The following is a 20,194-nucleotide window of genomic DNA, read 5'->3' as shown; positions in this document are numbered from 1 at the left end:
AACTTCACAAGACAAAAAAATGATGAAACGGCAATGCAATGGAAAGCCCAACACAACAAAATGAAGAAACAAATAGAACATGTTGCAAATGCAACACAACATGAAGGAAACCCAATGCAACTGAAACAAAAATGCAACCCAACAGAAATGCAGCCCAAGGTGCCAGAAACGCAACACAACAGAAACAGTTCCAAAAGAAATGCATTGCAACACAACGTAAACCAAAAACAGTGAAATAAAGGACAACAGAAACCCCTTTACAACATGAAGAAACAAGCCGACAAATTGGAAATACACCAGAAACCCAACACAACGGATATACAATTTGTAAGAATACTGTGAACTCTGGAATGTACAGTGCATGCATGTCTGTTTCCTCTTTCTCATTTGTGTATGTATGTGTGTGTGTGTGTGTGTGTGTGTGTGTGTATTTGAGTTAAAATGCTTCCCTGAAGCTGCTTTAATAATCCATCAGTGCGAGCGGCTACACGTCGAAACCCTAAAATCCTCGTTATGCCTCAGGTGCACTAAAGCATCGCTATGGCCAAACATTTGGCACAACCTACAAATTCATATTTTTTTACCAAATGAAGAAGGTTGCCATGACAATACAATATAATACACACACAAATACCTGTACAGACAGCAGACAAAAACCTGTGGCTTTTTGGTAATTTTTTGTTTTATAAATTCAATGCACACACTAAATTAAAGAACAGTAGATTGGATATAAGCTGAAATTCAACAATGCGATGGATTCCACATGCCTACCGTCCACTTTGGTGTAAGGTTTCCATTTATAGAACCAGCCCCGGAATGGTTTGCTGTTGTACTCAGCACACTGCTGTGCTCTGAAGTCCACAGCGTCTTGCTGACATGACCCAGTGTTACACAGCTGGTACAGTTGACTCGAACCCTGGCAGAATCTCCCGCTATGCTGAGGACTTCGGAAACAAAATAAAAAAATATAAAATATGAAAGAGAAAATGTTTTAATTCTGATAATTTCGCTTATTAAAACGTCAAATACTGACTACTATAATCGGTTGCTGTTTTAATTACAAAGCTTGTGTCTCTAAAAGAAAGAAAATTACTACTAATAAAATGTAGCTCATCACTTAATATTGACACAATATACATTTAAATAAACTCACTATTCATGAATTAACCAATTCTTATTTTATTGAACAGATATTATTATTATTATTAATATTACCATTATTACTACTTAATAATACCACAATTCTATTCCAATTTATTTTTTCCAATAATTAAAATTTGATATTTCATGAATCATATGATGATTTATTAAATTTTTATGTCTCTACACTCTACTACTACTACTACTATTACTACTACTTACAATAATAAAATAATCATAATAATAATTATTATAATTATTATCATCATTATTTTTATTATAAATAAGTAGTAGGTTTGAAAGAGGCACATGTAGAGGACAGAGTAGTGTGAAGTAGGATGATCCGCTGTGGCGACCCCTAATGAGAGCATCCGAAGAAGAAGAAGAAGAAGAAGAAGAAGAAGAAGAAGATACTGAAACCTTTTTTTGGGTTTTACCTGGGACTGTTGCAAAAGCGTTCCCGATACATAACTCCGCCCCCACAGCTTCTGGAACAATCCGACCAGTCAGACCAGCCTGACCACTGACCATGAACTGCTTTTGGCCCATGATCCCCAAACTTTACACACTGTCCCTTACGACACCACTGCATTAAGGGTAATGAGACAGAGCACACAGTCAAACAGCACTAAATTTTTAACATAATGTCAGTTTACACGTTATATCAGCTAGGGAGTCACAATTCAGTTCAGAATCCATATTCAGGGTCAAGCACGTAGTTGGTTGACTAATGTATCACAAAAACATTTTAACTCATTTTCATAATCAGGATACAGATGGTATTAAAGTTATTTGAATTATTGATCATGCAATCATTAGATTTTTCAGCTGCATATGCATAAGTAATAAAACAGCACAATGTAATAAAGTAATAGAATTTGTGCACAATGAACCAGAAATGAACCAGAAACAAGAACCGTGAACCTTAGGCAGACATGAAAATGTAGAAGTTAGAGGTTTAAAATAATAATAATAATAATAATAATAATAATAATAATAATAATAATAATAATAATAATAATAATAATAATAATATTTCTGACATTAAGGATTTAGGAATGACACATTGTATAGTTGGTTTTATTAACGGCAGTGACATATTGACATATGACATATTACACAATGTTGACATATTGCACAACATGACATATTACACAATGTTATACTGTATATATGAAAATTGTAGAGTCACACTGAAGGCATCAAAACTATGAATTAACACATGTGGAATTATATACATAACAAAAAAGTGAACTGAAAATATGTCATATTGTAGGTTCTTCAAAGTAGGCATCAAGAGAATGCCAAGAGTGTGCAAAGCAGTAATCTAAGCAAAAGGTGGCTACTTTGAAGAACCTACAATATGACATATTTTCAGTTGTTTCACACTTTTTTGTTATGTATATAATTCCACATGTGTTAATTCATAGTTTTGATGCCTTCAGTGTGACTCTACAATTTTCATAGTCATGAAAATAAAGAAAACTATTTGAATGAGCAGGTGTGTCCAAACTTTTGGTCTGTACTGTATATATATATATATATATATATATATATATATATATATATATATATATATATATATATATATATATATATATATATGTGTGTGTGTGTGTACTTTTTTAATTGAACCTAAAATGGAAGCCATGTGTGAAAAAGTAAGTTCACCATGATTCATTAGTTTGCAGAATCACCTTTAACAGCAATATCTCTGTAATCATGTTCTGTATGACTGTATCAGTCTCTCACATTATTGTGGAGAAATTTTACCTCTTTTTACATCTCTATCAATCTGTTTGTGTGTCTCTCTTTCTATTTGTGTTCTTTTTTTTGCTGTTTTATTCTCTTTACCTCTCTCTGTCCATCTCTCTCCTAAAAAACTAAAGGACAAATTTTGAGACACTATTTTATAGAGACACCAATGAAACTCCTCTGTCCTAAAGACTTTGTAAAGCACTGTGACCATTACAGTGTTGACTTCTCTAAATAAAAAATAAACATCTAATAAAAACATCACCACACCAATGATAATCTGATATATTAGCTACATGTTTTATTTTTGTAACAGACTGTATTTCTTTTATAAGCATTTTATCTGTTTAGAGTCTGATTCATATCAACTATGTAGAGCAGAAAATAAGAATTAGTTAGTAGCATTAGTAGCATTTAGGCACAAAAGCACATTATAGAGTTATTTTGCTACAATTAGTTTAGAAATCTAATTAATGAAAATTAATTAGAAATATTATTTCAAGTCTTTTTTGCTCTGTAAAAGATATTAGGGATTTAGGGAGGAAAGAGAGAGGGATGAAAGGAAAAGTGAGTGAGAGGCTTAAGACTAGAGGCATCTTGCAGTTTGGTTGACTGGGACAAAGTCTAGCGCTCAGTGGTGGGCCGTCAGGGCTGGCAAATCCTTCTCTGCTGGCCTAAAGACTATCAGAAGCACTGACATACATTAACAATCTAAATTCTAATATTTGTTCTATGAAAGTATATTCATTTATTCCCAACAGTTTATTCTCTTCATTTTGTAGCATTTCTTTTGACTGCACTGCTTCCAGTACGTGTATGTAGATGTTAGATTTTGTGTCCAATCAGATTTTAGCCTCTTTGTGCTGCCATGTCAATCTAATCTGCCCAGGGCCTTCAAAGTCAGTTTTGTAGGCCTTTTTACCTTTGTTTCTAATAGAAATTAGTCTGTTTCTTTAACCAATCAGATTTAAAATTTGCTGGCTAGCTAGCCCAGAATAGCATCAGCATTTTTCCGTCCTCTGATTGGTTGTTCAGAGAAACTGTTACAGCCAAGTTCGACTAGAAAAACATGTCTGTAGCGTGCTGCACACATTAGTACATCTGAGTTAGGCTTTTTTATGCCTACGGTGGAAGAAAATTGATTTGGTTTTAGACATACTTAAAAATCCATTTTCAAGAAAAGCTAGACATCGTAAAAAAGAGGTTGGCCAACCCCGAAGCTAGCTAGCTTGTCTCAGGTATATCCACACTGTATGTGTGTGTGTGTGTGTGTGTGTGTGTGTGTGTGTGTGTGGACAAGCTTGATAAAAGTGTACATATCAGCATGAAGAAATACATTTGGATTATGTATCTGAACACATCAAGCTATTTATACGTTTGCCGTTACTTATACTTACAATTTATAGGTAACTTTGTTAGGTTTTTTTTAAGACTCTCATTATACAATATTATCATCTGTTACACTTTACAACCAATCAGAATTCTGTAGGCTGCTGTAGCCCTTGTCTGACATGTGCCAAAACTTTTTGTTAATTGTGCATCATATCAAAGGTCGGCCTTTCACTCACCATATCCTGTCCGCAAGTCGTCCCCTCAGCAGCAGGCATGAACTTGGTTTCACATCGATGCCCCACCCGATGGCACCATAACGACTTACAGATGTCCTACAAATCACACACACACACACACACACACACACACACACACACACACACACACACACACACACACACACCCACTTAACACAACACAAACTTAACACACATCATAACTAGCATGTGGGTGGTTTGATTCATGTTTAATCTTTATTATGAAGCACTAATTGAAGTCAAGTGTGCTAACACCACCCTCACCCTTAAGCAATCAGAGCTTTACATACCAAATGAAAGTATAAAACATTTTAAGTGTAATCTGGTTTGATTTACAGCTCCATAGGCTTTTAGGTGTCCCAGATATGAACTGACACTTTGCTCCCTTTTCCATGTCTCACAGTTGTACATTAACAACAAAATATTACTTTGTTTAGACAGTGCTCTCGTCTCAACCTGATTATTCCTGCTTGGAAGATGAGCTGTATTATTGACTTAGTTTACTTTAGTTGCATTTATAGTTCACAGTAATTTCAGAGTGAGCATATTAACCTGGTTTTATACTAATCATCAGATGCTTAGAGGAAAATATTAAATGCAGACTAGTAACAAATGAATTGTTTTTTTTTTTAAAGAAAGAAAGAAAATGGTGTGTAAACTTTCCTAGCTTGTTCCTGGTCCTGAAACCATCCCAACAACGCTAATCCCATGTTGTTAGCACCGCTAATTACTCCCCGAGCCGCTACGTGACCAGGACACTCAACTGTGCGGGAAAAAGAAAACAAAACCACTGGGCGTCACCAGCCACAATCCCACTAAATTAAGATGTACAGCTGCTTTCCTGGGAAGTCTACTTCCAAAAAAACACCACACAAAGACCTTGAAAGAAAGAGGCTGTAGCACAGCAGCTAATCCTGCAAAATAACCTATGCTGCTCAGCTTCCCAAGACTTTATACAGCGCCTCAGTGTTAAACCACTCGACATTTACATGTGAATGTGTGAATCTGATGCTGCACTGATGGAGAAAGCCAGCGGGTCCTCTGTTGGTCCTCTGCTGACCCGTTACGTGGGAGCCGACACTGGGATTTTGGCTCTAAGTGTGGAGCAAAGAGAGGGTCAGCCATGAGAACGAAACTGCTAGAGAGGCTTCAGAGACCATGAAATGATTTCAGCCTGCTGGGAGGCAGCACTTACCACTGACTACAATTCATTTATCTGGAGAAAAAAATTTAGATATAAATTATAATTCCTGTGAGTCCTCAGCTCCATGTCTCTAAATCAAGGAATAAATATTTTATGCCACAAAAAACAAAACAGCTACCACTTCCTTAATTATTATTCTTTTTTATTTGTTTCATTCGTTATTATTTTTCGAATTTCACAACTTTATACCCACAGAAACAAAAAACAGATATTTCCATTTATTTAATTAATTATATTCAAGTTGCTATTATTTATAATTTCTTAGACTTTTCACAAGTTTTACACATTTAATGAGCACATACATTTGAGTGTAAAGACTTGAATTAAATTTGTTTGTAATTATGTGTAGCATGTTGGCTGTACAGTATTGACACTTTGGAAACATTGACATCTTCACTTAGGGTGTACTCACTTTTGTTGTCAGCTATGTTGACAAAAATTGCTGTATGGTGAGTACAACAGTAAATCTGTACCTCCATACAAGCTGTACATTGACTACTCTAAAATATATCCAATTTTAATTTCTATAAAATTGCCCTGGAGAACATAATAAATAAAATGGTTGCTGACATGCAAGGGGTTATACAAAAGTGAGTACACCCTAAGTGAACATGTCAAAACTGTTTCCAAAGTGTCAATATTGTTCCACTGTTGTTTTGTGTATACACATTATATATATATATATATATATATATATATATATATATATATATATATATATATATATATATATATATATCAGATATTACCTTGATGAAATCAAGTCTGCAGGTCTTGGCCTTGGAGCCGAACTGCCACTTGCACTGTGTGTCTGCGTCGTAGATCTGGCCCGGGAGTTGCTCAGGGTATTTATACTGACCAATCAGCTTTGGCTCATCTACCAAACACGAGGCTTGAGCTGTGCTGTGAGCAACACACACATACAGATGCATAACATAACCTCTCCTACATAACATAACCTCAGTGCGTGTATGTGAGGACCATTACTTTTACCCTAGGAAGCGACTGAGGTACTGGCGACTGCAGGATGACCAGGAGAACACGCCATTATTCCCTGCCAGAGTTGGAGACATGATGTTTCCCTCCGCCTTCCTGCAAGGGTTTCCTTCTCCGTCGTGGATCATCCCAAAACTGAGAAATGCAACCAAAATGGTAAGCGTGATAGACACCCTTTCTCTTAATTTGGCAGTTATACCAATTGGGAAAACAAGTGTTTCAAACTCTAAGGAGTGCAAAGAAAGTGTCAAGAAACTGTTTGAATTTTGTTGTTTGGGGATGAAGTGATTTATGCATCACCTAAGCAGTTTCCAGCCATCTGTGGTTTTTAGGCAAACTCTTGCCACAAAGTTGGAAGCACACAATTATACAGGTATCCTTTGGATGTGGTAGTATTCAATTTTTCCTTCTCTTGAACTAGGAGACCAAAACCTGTTTCAACATGACAATACCCTGGTGTACAAAGCCAGATCCATTAAGATATGTTTTACATGAGTTGGAGTCTAAGATCTTGAATGTCCTGCTATAGAGCTGAGCACAACCCTGTTGAACACATTTGGAATGAATTGGTATGCTGACTGAACCCTACATCAGTTAATGACTTGACCACAAACCTCCAAGTTCCAAAATCTAGTGGATCTTCCTTCACGGAAGTGTGGAGGTTATTAAAACAGTAAATGAGGATTAAAGGTGTAATTAGATGTTTAAAAAGCACATGTAAATCTTGTAAACTGGTGTCTACAAACTTGTTTATAAAGTGTATTTTTAAGTCCAGCATTAAAATTATACAAACTGCATCACACCTGAAAGGGCAAAAAAACAACAATAGACAACTGAATAGAAACAAATTATTGGATAAAAAAACCCTTACATTAAATTATTTTGTACTACTTAAAAAGCAGCCAGGATTTAAGTGTCACACTGAAAGAAATAATGTCAGATTAAACTATTTAAAATTTCTCATATGACAACTGTTCAGTGCGATAACACTCATGTAGCGGCTTTTATATGTCAAGATGTTTGTTATTCTTGAACCTTGGACAATCTGAGAGCATGACCAACAGATTATTTCACTGGGACGAGAATTTGTCACACAGTTTGAACATACAGTATGTTAAAACAATAAATTTTAAGTTAATACAGACTTTGTGTTATTCTTTCTATTCCTGGCTAGCTAATTTTTGGCTTTGTCAATTTGTTATAGGGTTATATTTGTTATATTTCTCTTTGTATCCACTGACGAGTTTATATATTTAAATCATAATATCAAGCAATTCAAGTAATTTCACACAGTGAACCTGGATGAAGATTAATCAGGCACTTAAAGAAAGCCTAAAACCTGAGATGTGTATAGAATAAGGTTTAAATGAGCATTATTGGAAATGTGAAAGACAAACCTTTAAGCTTTTCTGGAATGTAATTGGACCGGTAACCCACCCTTGAGGCACCATATATTTTCTTTCTCTGTGATTACACAATACTAAAATAAATATCCATTCTTAGTATATGTGGGTTCTTTGTTCATTCTTGTGTTTTACTTAACTACAATATTTTTTTAAGTACCTACTCACATTACACCTGCAAGCTTTTAAAAAGTGAAATATGAAATCACGTCAGAGCTAAAAAGTTTTAAGATGATGGACTTTCTTGTTTGCCCTGAAGCCATCTGAGACGTTCCTAAAACAACTCTGTGATTAGCAGTGATGGACCTCGGTAGGAGTTCACTCTAAGCTCCTGACAACCTCAGGGATAAACGCAATAAATCAGTAATCTCCTGACAGATATACACTTCCCTTTATCTCAATGGACACGCATAAACACAAACAGAAGCCTAAAGCCTGCGGTGCTGCTGTAGGTTTACTCTCTTCCAGTGTTAAAAGGATAAAGGTAATGATTTATTTGTTAATAGGGTCTGGGTTCATTCTAAAGCTGACGTGTCTAATCTTCTAGACTTTATGTGGTGCTTTTTTAATTGAATTCAGATTAATTTTGTTTATTTACACACACGATATTTTTTAGCTCTTAAAAAAAAAAAATCATATTAAAGGCCACTTACTAGGATTTTCAGGGACATTGGCTTTTACCATGCTTTTCAGGCACAGAGATTAGAACCCTTACTGGAAGTCAAACCAAGGCCACACCCCATTTACTAGGCCTTTCCAAAATAGAGGCCACACCCACTTTATTAAAGGCTATGCATTGTTTTATAGGACTCTCTGACACAGAGACCCCTTTACTACAGCTCAGTAACTGAAGACAGTCCTCCTTTATTGTGACTCAGGCAGAGATGCTACACCGCTTTTATTACAGGTAGATTAATAGATGCCACACCTCCTTCACTATTACTGATGCAGAAAGGCCACACCCCTTTTACTACAGCTCAAATAAAAAGGTCATGCCCCCTTTATTAGCAATGTCAGGCAAAAAGACCACACTACCTTTAATGAAAACAGGTATAATAACCATACTTTCTTTCAAACATCTTAGCATAAAGGCCACACCGTTGTACAAGAACTTAATAATTGAGGCCATGTCATCTTCACCAGATCTCTCTGGCACTCAGGTTCATTTAATAGAACCCTCAGATACAGGCCACGCGTCCTTCACTAATATTGTGTGTGTGCTTGTGTACCTACTTGTGCCCTGATTCATGTGCGATTGTGAAGGCGAGGCCCAGCCCAGTATCCTCATTTACGGTGCAACTGCGATATTTACTGCACATCCCACTGATTGGGGCAAAGCCTACAGAGCGGAGACATGAGCAGAATCATAGTCAACCGATTCATTTTTTATTATTAACTGTGCATTAGCGTGTGTTAACTGCTTACCCAGGGTGTCACATGGTTCATTCTTCCAAGAGCAGATATCGAGGCCTGTGAGGAGAACAGCATGATCGTGTCTCTTGCCGTTTTTACCTATCAGCCCTGACTGCCACTGACAGAAACTGTTCAGGGTCTGATCAGCATGGTGAGAGACGGAGAGACCCAGCTAAACCACAGAGATGAAGAAAGTGTATGATTGAGATTAAATAAATATTAGACTGAGATTAGTAAACAAAAAAGTAAATGAAAATGAGTTTTTTTATTTGTATTTTTTAAAGTTCTTGTAATTTTTATATAAAAGAAATTCCCTCATATAGATTTAAAGGTATAAAAACAAATATTTTAAAAGCAGAACACAAGGCAGATCATAATACAATTAACTATTTGTAATGATTTTAAGCTCTTGTTTATGCAAAAATCTTGTCTGAAATATCAATACACAGGCACATTAAATACACCAGCGACATACATAGACAGAGAGCAGACAAGTAAACAGAAATAGTCTGATGAGCAGACAGATGAAGGGACCAACAGACAGGCCGACAAAAAGAGTCACATGTCAGACAGGCAGACAGAGAGACAAAGGAAGAGAGAGACAAATAGATAGACAGAGGGAGAGAGATCAGCATATAAGCAGCCAGACAGAGGCAAGGAAAAAGCAGTGAAAAAACTAAAATACAAAGGATTTTCCAAAGTATTTATAATCTGCATTAAAAAAGTAATGATGTCATTCTTAAATGATTAAACCGTAAGTTGATGATGTTTCATTTCACTGCATTACCACAAACATAAAGACTCTATTGAGCAACATCTTACTGGCTCTTGCTCAAGCAGGAGAAGGCTGACCACCACGATGTTGATATCTGTCCCAATGGTGCCATCCTTAAACAGGCTGGAGACCTGATTATAAATACACACACTGGCTTTACACATCTTATTTCTTTAAGAGTAATGATAATGATAATTCACATGCGCATGTGTGTGTGTGTGTGTGTGTGTGTGTGTGTGTGTGTGTGTGTGTGGGTGGGTGGGTGGCTGTGTCAGTGAGAGATGAATACTGGTCTCCTCTCACCATATTCATGATGGTGAGGATGTAGGTGGTGACATTTTCCCGCCCGTGTTTCTCCACCATCGTCCTGTCAGCCACCACCAAAGTTTCCACATTCAGAGCTCCTACATTATTAGATGAGATTGGTGATCGCTTTATCCGACCTGCAGGTTCAAACTCATCAGGCATTTGGAAGCGATCCTCTGCAGGGGGCTTGGGAGTGTCTGTACCCCGGAAAAGACAAACAAACAGAGATAGAGAGGGACAGATAAATAGACAAACACATAGATAAAGCAAGAGATAAACTGATAAAGGGGAAATGGAGAAACAGACACAAATAAGGAGGCAGTGATGAATAGAGGAACGCGGCAAACACAGAGGGAAAGAGTGTGAGAAAGCCATACAGACAGACAAAATGGCAGAAAGAAAGGCAGATCTATACAGAAAGATAGATTAAAAAAGAAGAACAAGCAATGATAAAAAGAAATGTGACAGAGAAAGATAAAAACCGACACATGGACAGATAAGTAGCTTAACAGATTGACAGAAAGATTGACATAAACCAATAGACAGTAAAATAAAAAAGAGACAGAGCCTAACAGACAGACAGACAGACAGACAGACAGACAAGTATTTAGAAAACCTGATATATAAAGACAGAGATGGATGAATGAAGCAAACAGGAAATATTCACGTCAGCAGCTGTTTCCGTTCATTCACTGACTCATCTATTGAATGAGAGGACAGTGCTGAATGAGTCGAAATTCTGAAGATCCTCAAAGAAGAGGAAATAGTTAGTTAATGTCTATGACTGACTACTTTCAATTTCTAAATTGGTTTGAATGAAAAACCTTAATGATATACAGATTAGAAAGTTCTGGTTTTGCTCTGAATTCTCTACTTAGAGTATTGTGATTTCATTGACACATGTATTGTCCAGCATTGGTTCCATAACCTGCAAAACTAATAGTAGACTAACAGACAGACAGACAGACAGACAGACAGACAGACAGACAGACAGACAGACAGACTGGCTGGCTGGTGGAACAGTTATAAGGGCAGCCACTGTAAACAAGAAGGAAAATGTTGTGGTAAAGTTAGAGAGGGAAAAGTGACAGACAGACAGATTAAGCCAGACAGACTAGACACTGGACTCTTACAATGGCAGAAACTGAGCACAACTGGATGCAGACAGACAGGAAAACAGTGCCAAACAGATAGACACAGCCATAAAAAGATAAATAAACAGAGAGCCAGACAAACTGCTGACTATGTTGACAAAAAGTTTGTGGATTTTTAAGATTTTTATGTGTTTTTTAGTCCTCTCCTTTGTTGTTACAATAACCTCCATTTTTCTGTAAAGATGTTGAAATCGATTTTTGGGTGTGCTTGTGTGTACTTAATGCTACATATCCAAATATATAGAGAAAGACAGACCTAAAACTGTTTTTATTTTTCATGTAAATATTCCTAAACCAGCAGTCTGATCACTCTGTATTCAATGATAATGCAGTTTTAACTAATCATAGGTGTTGTTAGTGAGTTCTTCTGCAGTTGGAGCAAAATAGAAAAAAAGGAGAAAGTGTCCTTACATACATTGCTTGCGGCGCCCACAGAAGTGTTGCCTCTGAAACTTTCCGTGCTGGTAGTCATGACGATGCTGATGGTGAGGCTCATCCTGTCTCTCTGTTCTGTCCCTGTGGATGCGTCGTTCTGCTGAGCGTTTATAAATGACATGTGGATGGTGTCCAGCAGGGGCGCTGTAGTTGTGCTCCAGTGCCAAATGATTGGGCAGAGGGGTGATGAAGAACTCTTCACTTGACATCCGGATCAGACCTGACTATAGAGGACAGAAAGAAATAAAATACAAATAAGACCTGGCTGTAAATAACAGATAGAAATTAAATACACATCAGACAGACAGACAGACAGACAGACAGACAGACAGACAGACAGACAGACAGACAGACAGACAGATAGATAGATAGATAGATAGATAGATAGATAGATAGATAGATAGATAGATTACTGTAGAGTACTGTAATGATGCCTGAGGTAAATTGTTTTGTTACAGGCCAGACCTCACTTTAGAGCCCAGACAAAACACGAAAATACAGATTAGAGTCTAGACCTAGGGATCAAAAGCCAGAGTTTCATTCCAGGCATTCCTTACTTAAATGGCTAACAAGGCAAGTCATGCGCTCGTAAAGTTAAACACATCATGAAGCCAAATTGATCAGTCAGGAAAAACCTGTCAGATGAATGTGCGGTGTCGAATCACATCACCACACATTTTTATTGGTTTACTGCTAATACTTCACCTCAACCCCACACCAATATCGAAGACTGTTTACAGCAGGATTTTCATAGTAACCAGTTTCCTATGCTGGTTTTCTACTGACCATGCTGGTTTCCCACATTTCAAAAGCTGTGTAAGGATATAAAACATGCTATATAATGTTGGGCATCAGACAGAAATAATACAATGTTCACATTATTTTATCAAGTTTAAATGAAAAAAGTACAGCTCAATGTTAAGTAGTTATGTTTACTGTTGTTTTTGCTCCACAAAAATGAAATTTTGTCATTTTGTTAATTAATTAGTAGCGTGCAGGTCCTACATAATTGTTCCTGGCCTGCACAAAATTATCAACTCTTATGCAACTGAAAGTTTCTTAAAAACTGCCACTGGTTCCTCAGTTGACATGAACATCAAGTGTCTACATTTCCTCTACAACAATGGTTCCAAAGATTTCTTGCTTAAAAAAATACTTCAAATAATTGTAAATATCTTAAGTTCCTAGATTCTTGAGTAAGTTGTGTTGTGTTTAAAATTTCTGGATTTTCTGATTTTCTGATTTTTTTTACCTGGATTATTAAAAGGGTTTTATGTTGGAAATGTGCAAAAGTTTCTGAGCACCTAAAAATACCCTTTTATGAAAATATGAAAAACAATGTGAACCCAATATTTTCTTGGTTCTAGAAAGTGCTTAATGGTAGGAACTTGTGTATATGGCTTCAGGGAATTTGATTTTTTGTTTGCAGTTACAAAGGTTCCTGTAATAGAAGCACTTCTTAATTTCCTAAAGAAAGTTTGCTAGTTCCTAAAGACATCACCATGCTTTTGGGTTCCTAAAGCAATGCTGCACCAAGACCTGTGTGTGTCTGTGTGTGTGTGTGTGTGTGTGTGTGTGTGTGTGTGTGTGTGTATCTGCATGTTTGAATGCTATATTTGACAGATAATTGAAGAAGTAAGTCGAGGGTTGAGTGTAAGTCTGATAAATGAGAAACAAAAATCATGACACCAACATCATACACACACTTAGCTGCCAAACAGCATTTATCAAGATTTCACTGCCCTCCACATTTGTTGTGATTAATTCACTGCTATGTTACTTTCTTAGCTACACAGAGCTGCATTTCTCTATAATACCTTTAAGACTAGCACAATGTCCAAAATCCATCATTTTTTCATTCAACATGATTAATGGACTAATAGGAATTTTATTTCTTATGCATTTCACAAGCAATTATTCTTCCTCAGTATGAACAGCTTTCATCACATGTATTTGACACTTGAGCAACAACTGAATTTCTAGAACAGCAGCTCTGACATTAGTGCAACCACACATTCCAGATTTATATATATATATATATATATATATATATATATATATATATATATATATATATATATAGTTATGACTCATTGCAGAAATGTGAAGAGACTTTTATTTAACATTTATGGAAGGTGTCAGAGCTTTGAAACAGTCATGTTTAAAAAAGTGTTTTACATTTAATGTTTAATTTTCTAAAGATATGATCTACTAAATAACTGTGATACTTATTTCAGCATACTTTAACACATCTTTATTCCTTCCATACTTCATTCATTAACTTCCTCAATTCTTTTAAGAGAAATTCTTGAAGCTAGACATATCTTATCTTAACAAATCGTATTTCAGTTACAGAGTGAGAAGCCACAGTGACAATTTGCTAACTCTAGTTTCATTTTTATACCCCTGGCATTGTTGTGTATGTTTTCTGAGGGAACTTAGATTTTAACTATGCATGTAAAAAAGTTGTGTACCAAACCAAAAGCACTGAAGAATTACGGTACGAATGCAGGTAGTCAGAAGAGGAATAAACTTTTAGGTAAGATTTTAGATTTACTGTGAGGTACGATTTGGCAATTGTCCCTCACAATAAATCTAAAATCAGAGCATTATAGCTAAAAAATTAGTTTACATTATATTTCACAGTGCATCTACTATCATAGTTAACAATAACCTTTAGAGTACAGCTAATATCAGGACCCCCCTTCCTCCCTGATCCATTGTGACCCTTTTCTTTTTTTCCCATGTTATCTAAGGTTATTTTTAGCATATCTAGCTATTTTAGGTCAAAGCAGTGACATGACAAAACTATTAGCAACACCAAGTGGGCAGGGAAAGAGACATTAAAAAAGTAAAATGATTTAATTAGTACTAGTACATGGTATGATGCGTGTTGTTTCCACTTGCATATCTGTTACAGCGCCATCGCTTCTATTGCTTTTATGCATGCTATTTCCAAGAGATCATCTAGCAAGACTGATGACATGCTAAAATAACTAATTTGAAAAGTGCTGTATACAGTAGTTCAGGCTTTGTACATTAGACTTAACTGGAGAGAGAGAAGTTGTAGGTTCTAAGTGAAGTTGTTAAGAAGATGTAAATGATTAACTTTAGTTTTTTAAGGAAACCAAGAACACACACAGACACACGCACACACACAGCTACACAATTCTGGTCAGTTATATTTTCAGCTGAATTTTGATTTGCAAATGTAGAACAGGGGTGGATGGTTTACTGGTTGGGAATAAAAGTTACATGCAAAACTACACTGTAATTTCAATTCACTAATAATAGGGAGTTTCTGTGTATTTATCATCAAACGCCAAGTCTGACCCTGTTATTTAAATTGGGAAAATTATATACTGTGTCTCCCACGATACATGTGTGTGAGTGTTTGTGAGTATCTGTGTGTGTGTTGGGCAAATTCTTCTTTTTTTAAACATTTGTCATTAAACATTAATTGAAAATACTGGTTCATTCAGCTAGTAGTGTAGCCTATGTTTTAGAATTAGCATTAGTGGCAGTGATGTCTGCACTGTCGTATTTTTAGTTGTCACGGTTTCATTGGAATATCCATGCTAGCAACCTTGAGAATGTACCCTGTATGGACAAAAGTTTGTGGACACCTCGGCTTTAAGATTTAAATGTTTATATCAGTGGTGTGCTGTCAGGGCCAGCAAGGTCTCCTCTGCTGGCCTAAACACTATCAGAAGCACTGACCTACATTTACAGCCTAAATTCTAATGTTGTTCCAAGAAATTGTATAAATTTATTCCCAACAGTTTATTTTCTTCATTTTGTAGCGTTTTTCTTGGCTGCACTGCTTCCAGTACGTGTATGTGGATGTTAGATTTTTTGTCTAATCAGATATTAGCCTCTATGTGCTGCCATGTCAATATAATCTGCCCAGGGCCTTCAAAGTCAGTAGTGCTGGCCTTTATATGTTAGTCTTTATAAGAAATAATTGGTCAGAGGGAAACTGTTACAGCCAAGTTCGACTTGCAAAAAACGTCTGTAACGATCTGCACACATTAATACATTTGAGTAAGACTTTTATATGCCCACAATGGCTGATGGAGGAAAAGAAATCGATTTGGTTTTGGACATACTTATAAATCCATTTTCAAGGCAGACTTTTCCAGAAAGGCTAGACATCGTGAGGAGAGGTCGGTGAACCCCAAAGCTAGCTAGTTTGTTCGCCACTTTCAGACCAGTGGATAAAATACCATACAAATGTGGGCCTCAAACTTTCTCATAATGGATTAGGGAAGCATCACAAATATCTGGAAAAGCCAGATGTCCAAATACTTTATTTGATTTAGTGTTTGTATGATTCAAAGTCTGATTTGCCATGGAAACTAAAGTTCTACTGGCTCCTCATTACAACCAACATTAATCCAGAATTCTTTTATTCTCTCGTTTTCCAGCAAAAGAAAGTTCATCATGTTTTTGTTTTATATTTTATGTTTTTTTTTTCTCTTTAGGTTTTGGCTTTCTGCCTATCAAAGAGGCAAACCTAAATAAAAGATTGTATGGGGACATCCGATTCCCACTTCCACTGTAATTATCTACATTTAAAAGCAAGGTGGATATGTTCACCTTTGGCTGTAACGTTTGTTATTTTTTATTTCATTTATCTTTTTCAAAATTTACGAGACATAAAAATTAGAAAACATGTCATTATGTCATATCAGGTTTATGAAAATTCCTACACTCCTATTGCAGAAATTTAAGTACAAGCTTCGTAACCAGGGATCAAAACATGCACTCATGTAATTTGATAATTCTTTCAAACGAGTAAATTTGATTCATTCATGTGGTTTCACACTGATGTGGCAGACGTCTGAGGCGAGTTTTCCCTTCACAGGTACACATGTATGTATGGTGGAGATGACAGAGTTGTCAGGGATCGCTCGTATTTAACACCAGGTTTTTATTTCACCAAAAAAACACCAACATCAGAGAACCCTGCTCCTCCCACGGCGCGCCGCATGGAAGACGCGATTAATCCCGAGTCTGTGAAAACCCAAACCATGATTTTTTTTTCATGTGGTCTCTCACTGACTATACAACATTACCAGTTTTGACCATGCATGTAAAGTAGCACTAGTATGGGAAACAATTTATTGCTTAGTCTTTGAAAAAAAAAAACGTAATCATTGTGCTTTTATGAAGTAAACTCGGCCTACTTTCAGGGCTTGCAAACGTGATATTATATTCTAAATTAGTAAGTGCTTACATGCTGTTAAAGGCCGAGGAGAGAGCGGTGAGAAACCAGAGGCTGCTTATTATCGAACTTTTAAACACATCTGGATCGCAGCAGCAGTGCTGCGTCTGACCGCAGCGACATTCAGCTTGGGAAAAGTGTATCATGGGTCATCAGGGTCTCATTTAATGCTATTTGTGGATATAAAAAGTGCTTTGAAATGGCTGCTGTTTGAAAGATACTAGGGATTAGGAATGTAGGAAAAAAGTTAGGGACATCCTGTCACTCCCACCTGGATGTGTCAAGGAGATCCCAGGAATTCTGGAGCTCCATTTCCATCAAGATTTTTTTTATATATGGAGCAGATGCAGGGTTTTAATTTGCATACTTCCCTTTACTAAGTTTGGTACTAAGGAAAAAGTGTTATTTCTACTGTAAACAGTAGTAAATATTAAAATTCAGTTTACTAACACTAAACATATTCAGGCAGACTATAGTTTAAAATGTGGACATAACTAGCTATCCAATAAATATACAATATCCTAAAATAATATGTTCAATGATACTGTATTTCATTCAACATTGCATTTTATATCCCAATATTTCATGACTGAATTCTGGAATCTGGCTTGTGAATGAGTAATTCTCTATAAAAGCAGTTACAAGTCACAGTTATATGTTACTATGATCACTGTTGTTTCTATAATAACAGCTAATACACAAGGATTATGTACAGTAGATATTCTACATAATAAAAAATGTGTTGATTTTGTGAAGTGTCCAGTAAAAAGAAATGTATTAATGGAAGGAGTCTCCAGTGTCAGTGCTTTGTAACTGTATCAACGATAAAGCTGTAGATAAAAAGAGTTTTTCGGACATGGAGGACAAGTTTACACTATGCGGTTACTCAGTAACAAGGAATAATGTAGTTTTGTTGCTAATATTGCTATTGCTATAAGCTAACTTATAAATGTACACAGATACAAAGTGCAATGCTTTTTATTATTAATAAATTGTAATTGTTGCCAAATGGCTGTGGTGTTTGAGGATTTAAACACTTTGGGATATGCTGTTATAGGACAATGAACAACATTGGGGTGGTAACTGTGATTACAACTAGTTTTATTCTTCACTAAATCATTACTAGGGTGGGGGGGTCTTAAATGTAAACACCCATTTTATATTCTCTTTGGGATAAAAAAGTAAAGGTGGGCCTGGAAACATCACAAATAACACCGTTTCTATTGGTTTTATTATCTAAAAAATCAAGAACTGTGATGCTTTTCCTGCAGGGTGGGATCAGAATTGTGCGACAGAGGAAAATCCTGTAGGATTTTCCTCTGTCGCACAATTCTGATCCCACCCTGCATAACTAGCAGGGTTGTGCTCTTCACCCTCATCTTATTTTCTCTCCAGTTTACAGTATTAACTAGACAAATTTACTGTTTTGTTTCCCAAAATATAATATAAATATAAACAAGCAAGTTATTTATTTAAACCCACTATGACTCTGACCAAGCAGTAACTACTGATGCAAACTTAAAATACATAACACAGTGCTGCACACCCGTGTTAAAAAATATATAGTTTTGTTTGTTTTGTGAACTTCATATCTGACTGCTCACTAATGCATACATGAAAGTAATCTTCAAAATAATCCAGCAATCCTGCAATCCACATCTGTGTATAACTCACTCTTGATGCATGTCAAGGTACTTGTCTCTGTCACATGTCTTACCTACATCCGCTACCTTCTTAAAGGGGCTGCTCCGGCCGCTAACACATAATACGTTACCGCTAAATTAAAAACCCCAAGCTAGCAAAATGAACAAAAAACAACACAGTGTATTCACGTTTATTGTTATATTTGGAAAATACCAGTTTTTATGCCGGATGTATAATTTTTTGTTGTATTTATCCATCATACCTTAAAGGCTGGTCCGTTAAAATATTGTCTGACATTAATCCGGTCCGTGGCGCAAAAAAGGTTGGGGACCACTGCCTTATGTAACAGTGCTGTATAGTGCGCTATGACAGTGCCACCTGTATATAACAGTTCCCTATGTAATAGTACCCTATTTAACAACATTATGCATTGTTCTATATAACAGTACCTTATATAACATTGCCCTATATAACAGCCTTCTATGTAACTATGCCCCATATAACAATGCCCTATATAACAGTGCCCTACTGTATATAACAGTCCCCTATGTAATAGTACCGTATATAACAATGACCTATATAACAGTACCTCATATAACAGTGCCCTATATAACAATGCCCTATGTGACTGTCCTATAACAGTGCCCTAAAAATAATTGTGCCCTGTGGGAATAGTGCCATATACTGTATAAACTGTGCCCTATGTATCAGTATACTATGTCAAAAAGTGCCCTAACATGTTACACTGCCCTATGTAACAGTGCTTACCCTTATTGTTTCTCTTTAATAAATACACTTTTTAAATACTATACTTCACAAGTTAAAAGAAAAACCTATGTAAACAGTGCCCTGTGTAATATAACAGTTCCCTATGTAACAGTGCCATAGGTAATCATTTGTAACACCTATCAGTCTCCTGTGTGACAGTACCCTATGTAACAGTGTTTACCTGTACATCTCCTGTTTAATAAATATATATTGTAACAATGTATTTCATAAAATATAAAAGGAAACATTGGGAAAGCTTCACTTCACACTAGCCTTCTTAGAAAACTGAAGAAGCACTTCAAACGACCCTTCAAGTTTTCGATTACATCATCATCTCCTTATTTACATACTTCCCCCTTAGGAAACATCATTGCACCACAACACA

At 36.2% G+C, this 20,194-nt stretch overlaps 1 protein-coding gene across 2 annotated transcripts in view; it reads right to left on the bottom strand.

Annotated features, from left to right (window-relative positions):
* adamts18 (ADAM metallopeptidase with thrombospondin type 1 motif, 18) overlaps positions 1-20,194 on the bottom strand; it is a 58,298-nt gene that overhangs the window by 23,207 nt on the left and 14,897 nt on the right. For both annotated transcript variants that reach the window (XM_046840981.1, XM_046840982.1), the window contains exons 4-13: positions 12,151-12,394; positions 10,579-10,778; positions 10,323-10,406; positions 9,513-9,672; positions 9,321-9,426; positions 6,682-6,819; positions 6,438-6,591; positions 4,464-4,559; positions 1,578-1,726; positions 772-944 (exon numbers count right to left, since the gene is read on the bottom strand). In XM_046840981.1, the coding sequence (XP_046696937.1) occupies positions 772-944; positions 1,578-1,726; positions 4,464-4,559; positions 6,438-6,591; positions 6,682-6,819; positions 9,321-9,426; positions 9,513-9,672; positions 10,323-10,406; positions 10,579-10,778; positions 12,151-12,394 (1,504 nt within the window). The remainder of the gene's footprint in view (positions 1-771; positions 945-1,577; positions 1,727-4,463; positions 4,560-6,437; positions 6,592-6,681; positions 6,820-9,320; positions 9,427-9,512; positions 9,673-10,322; positions 10,407-10,578; positions 10,779-12,150; positions 12,395-20,194) is intronic.

This window comes from Silurus meridionalis, chromosome 26, assembly GCF_014805685.1.
Source record: "Silurus meridionalis isolate SWU-2019-XX chromosome 26, ASM1480568v1, whole genome shotgun sequence".
Lineage (NCBI taxonomy): Eukaryota > Metazoa > Chordata > Actinopteri > Siluriformes > Siluridae > Silurus > Silurus meridionalis.
This window is presented reverse-complemented; position numbering and strand designations above follow the sequence as displayed.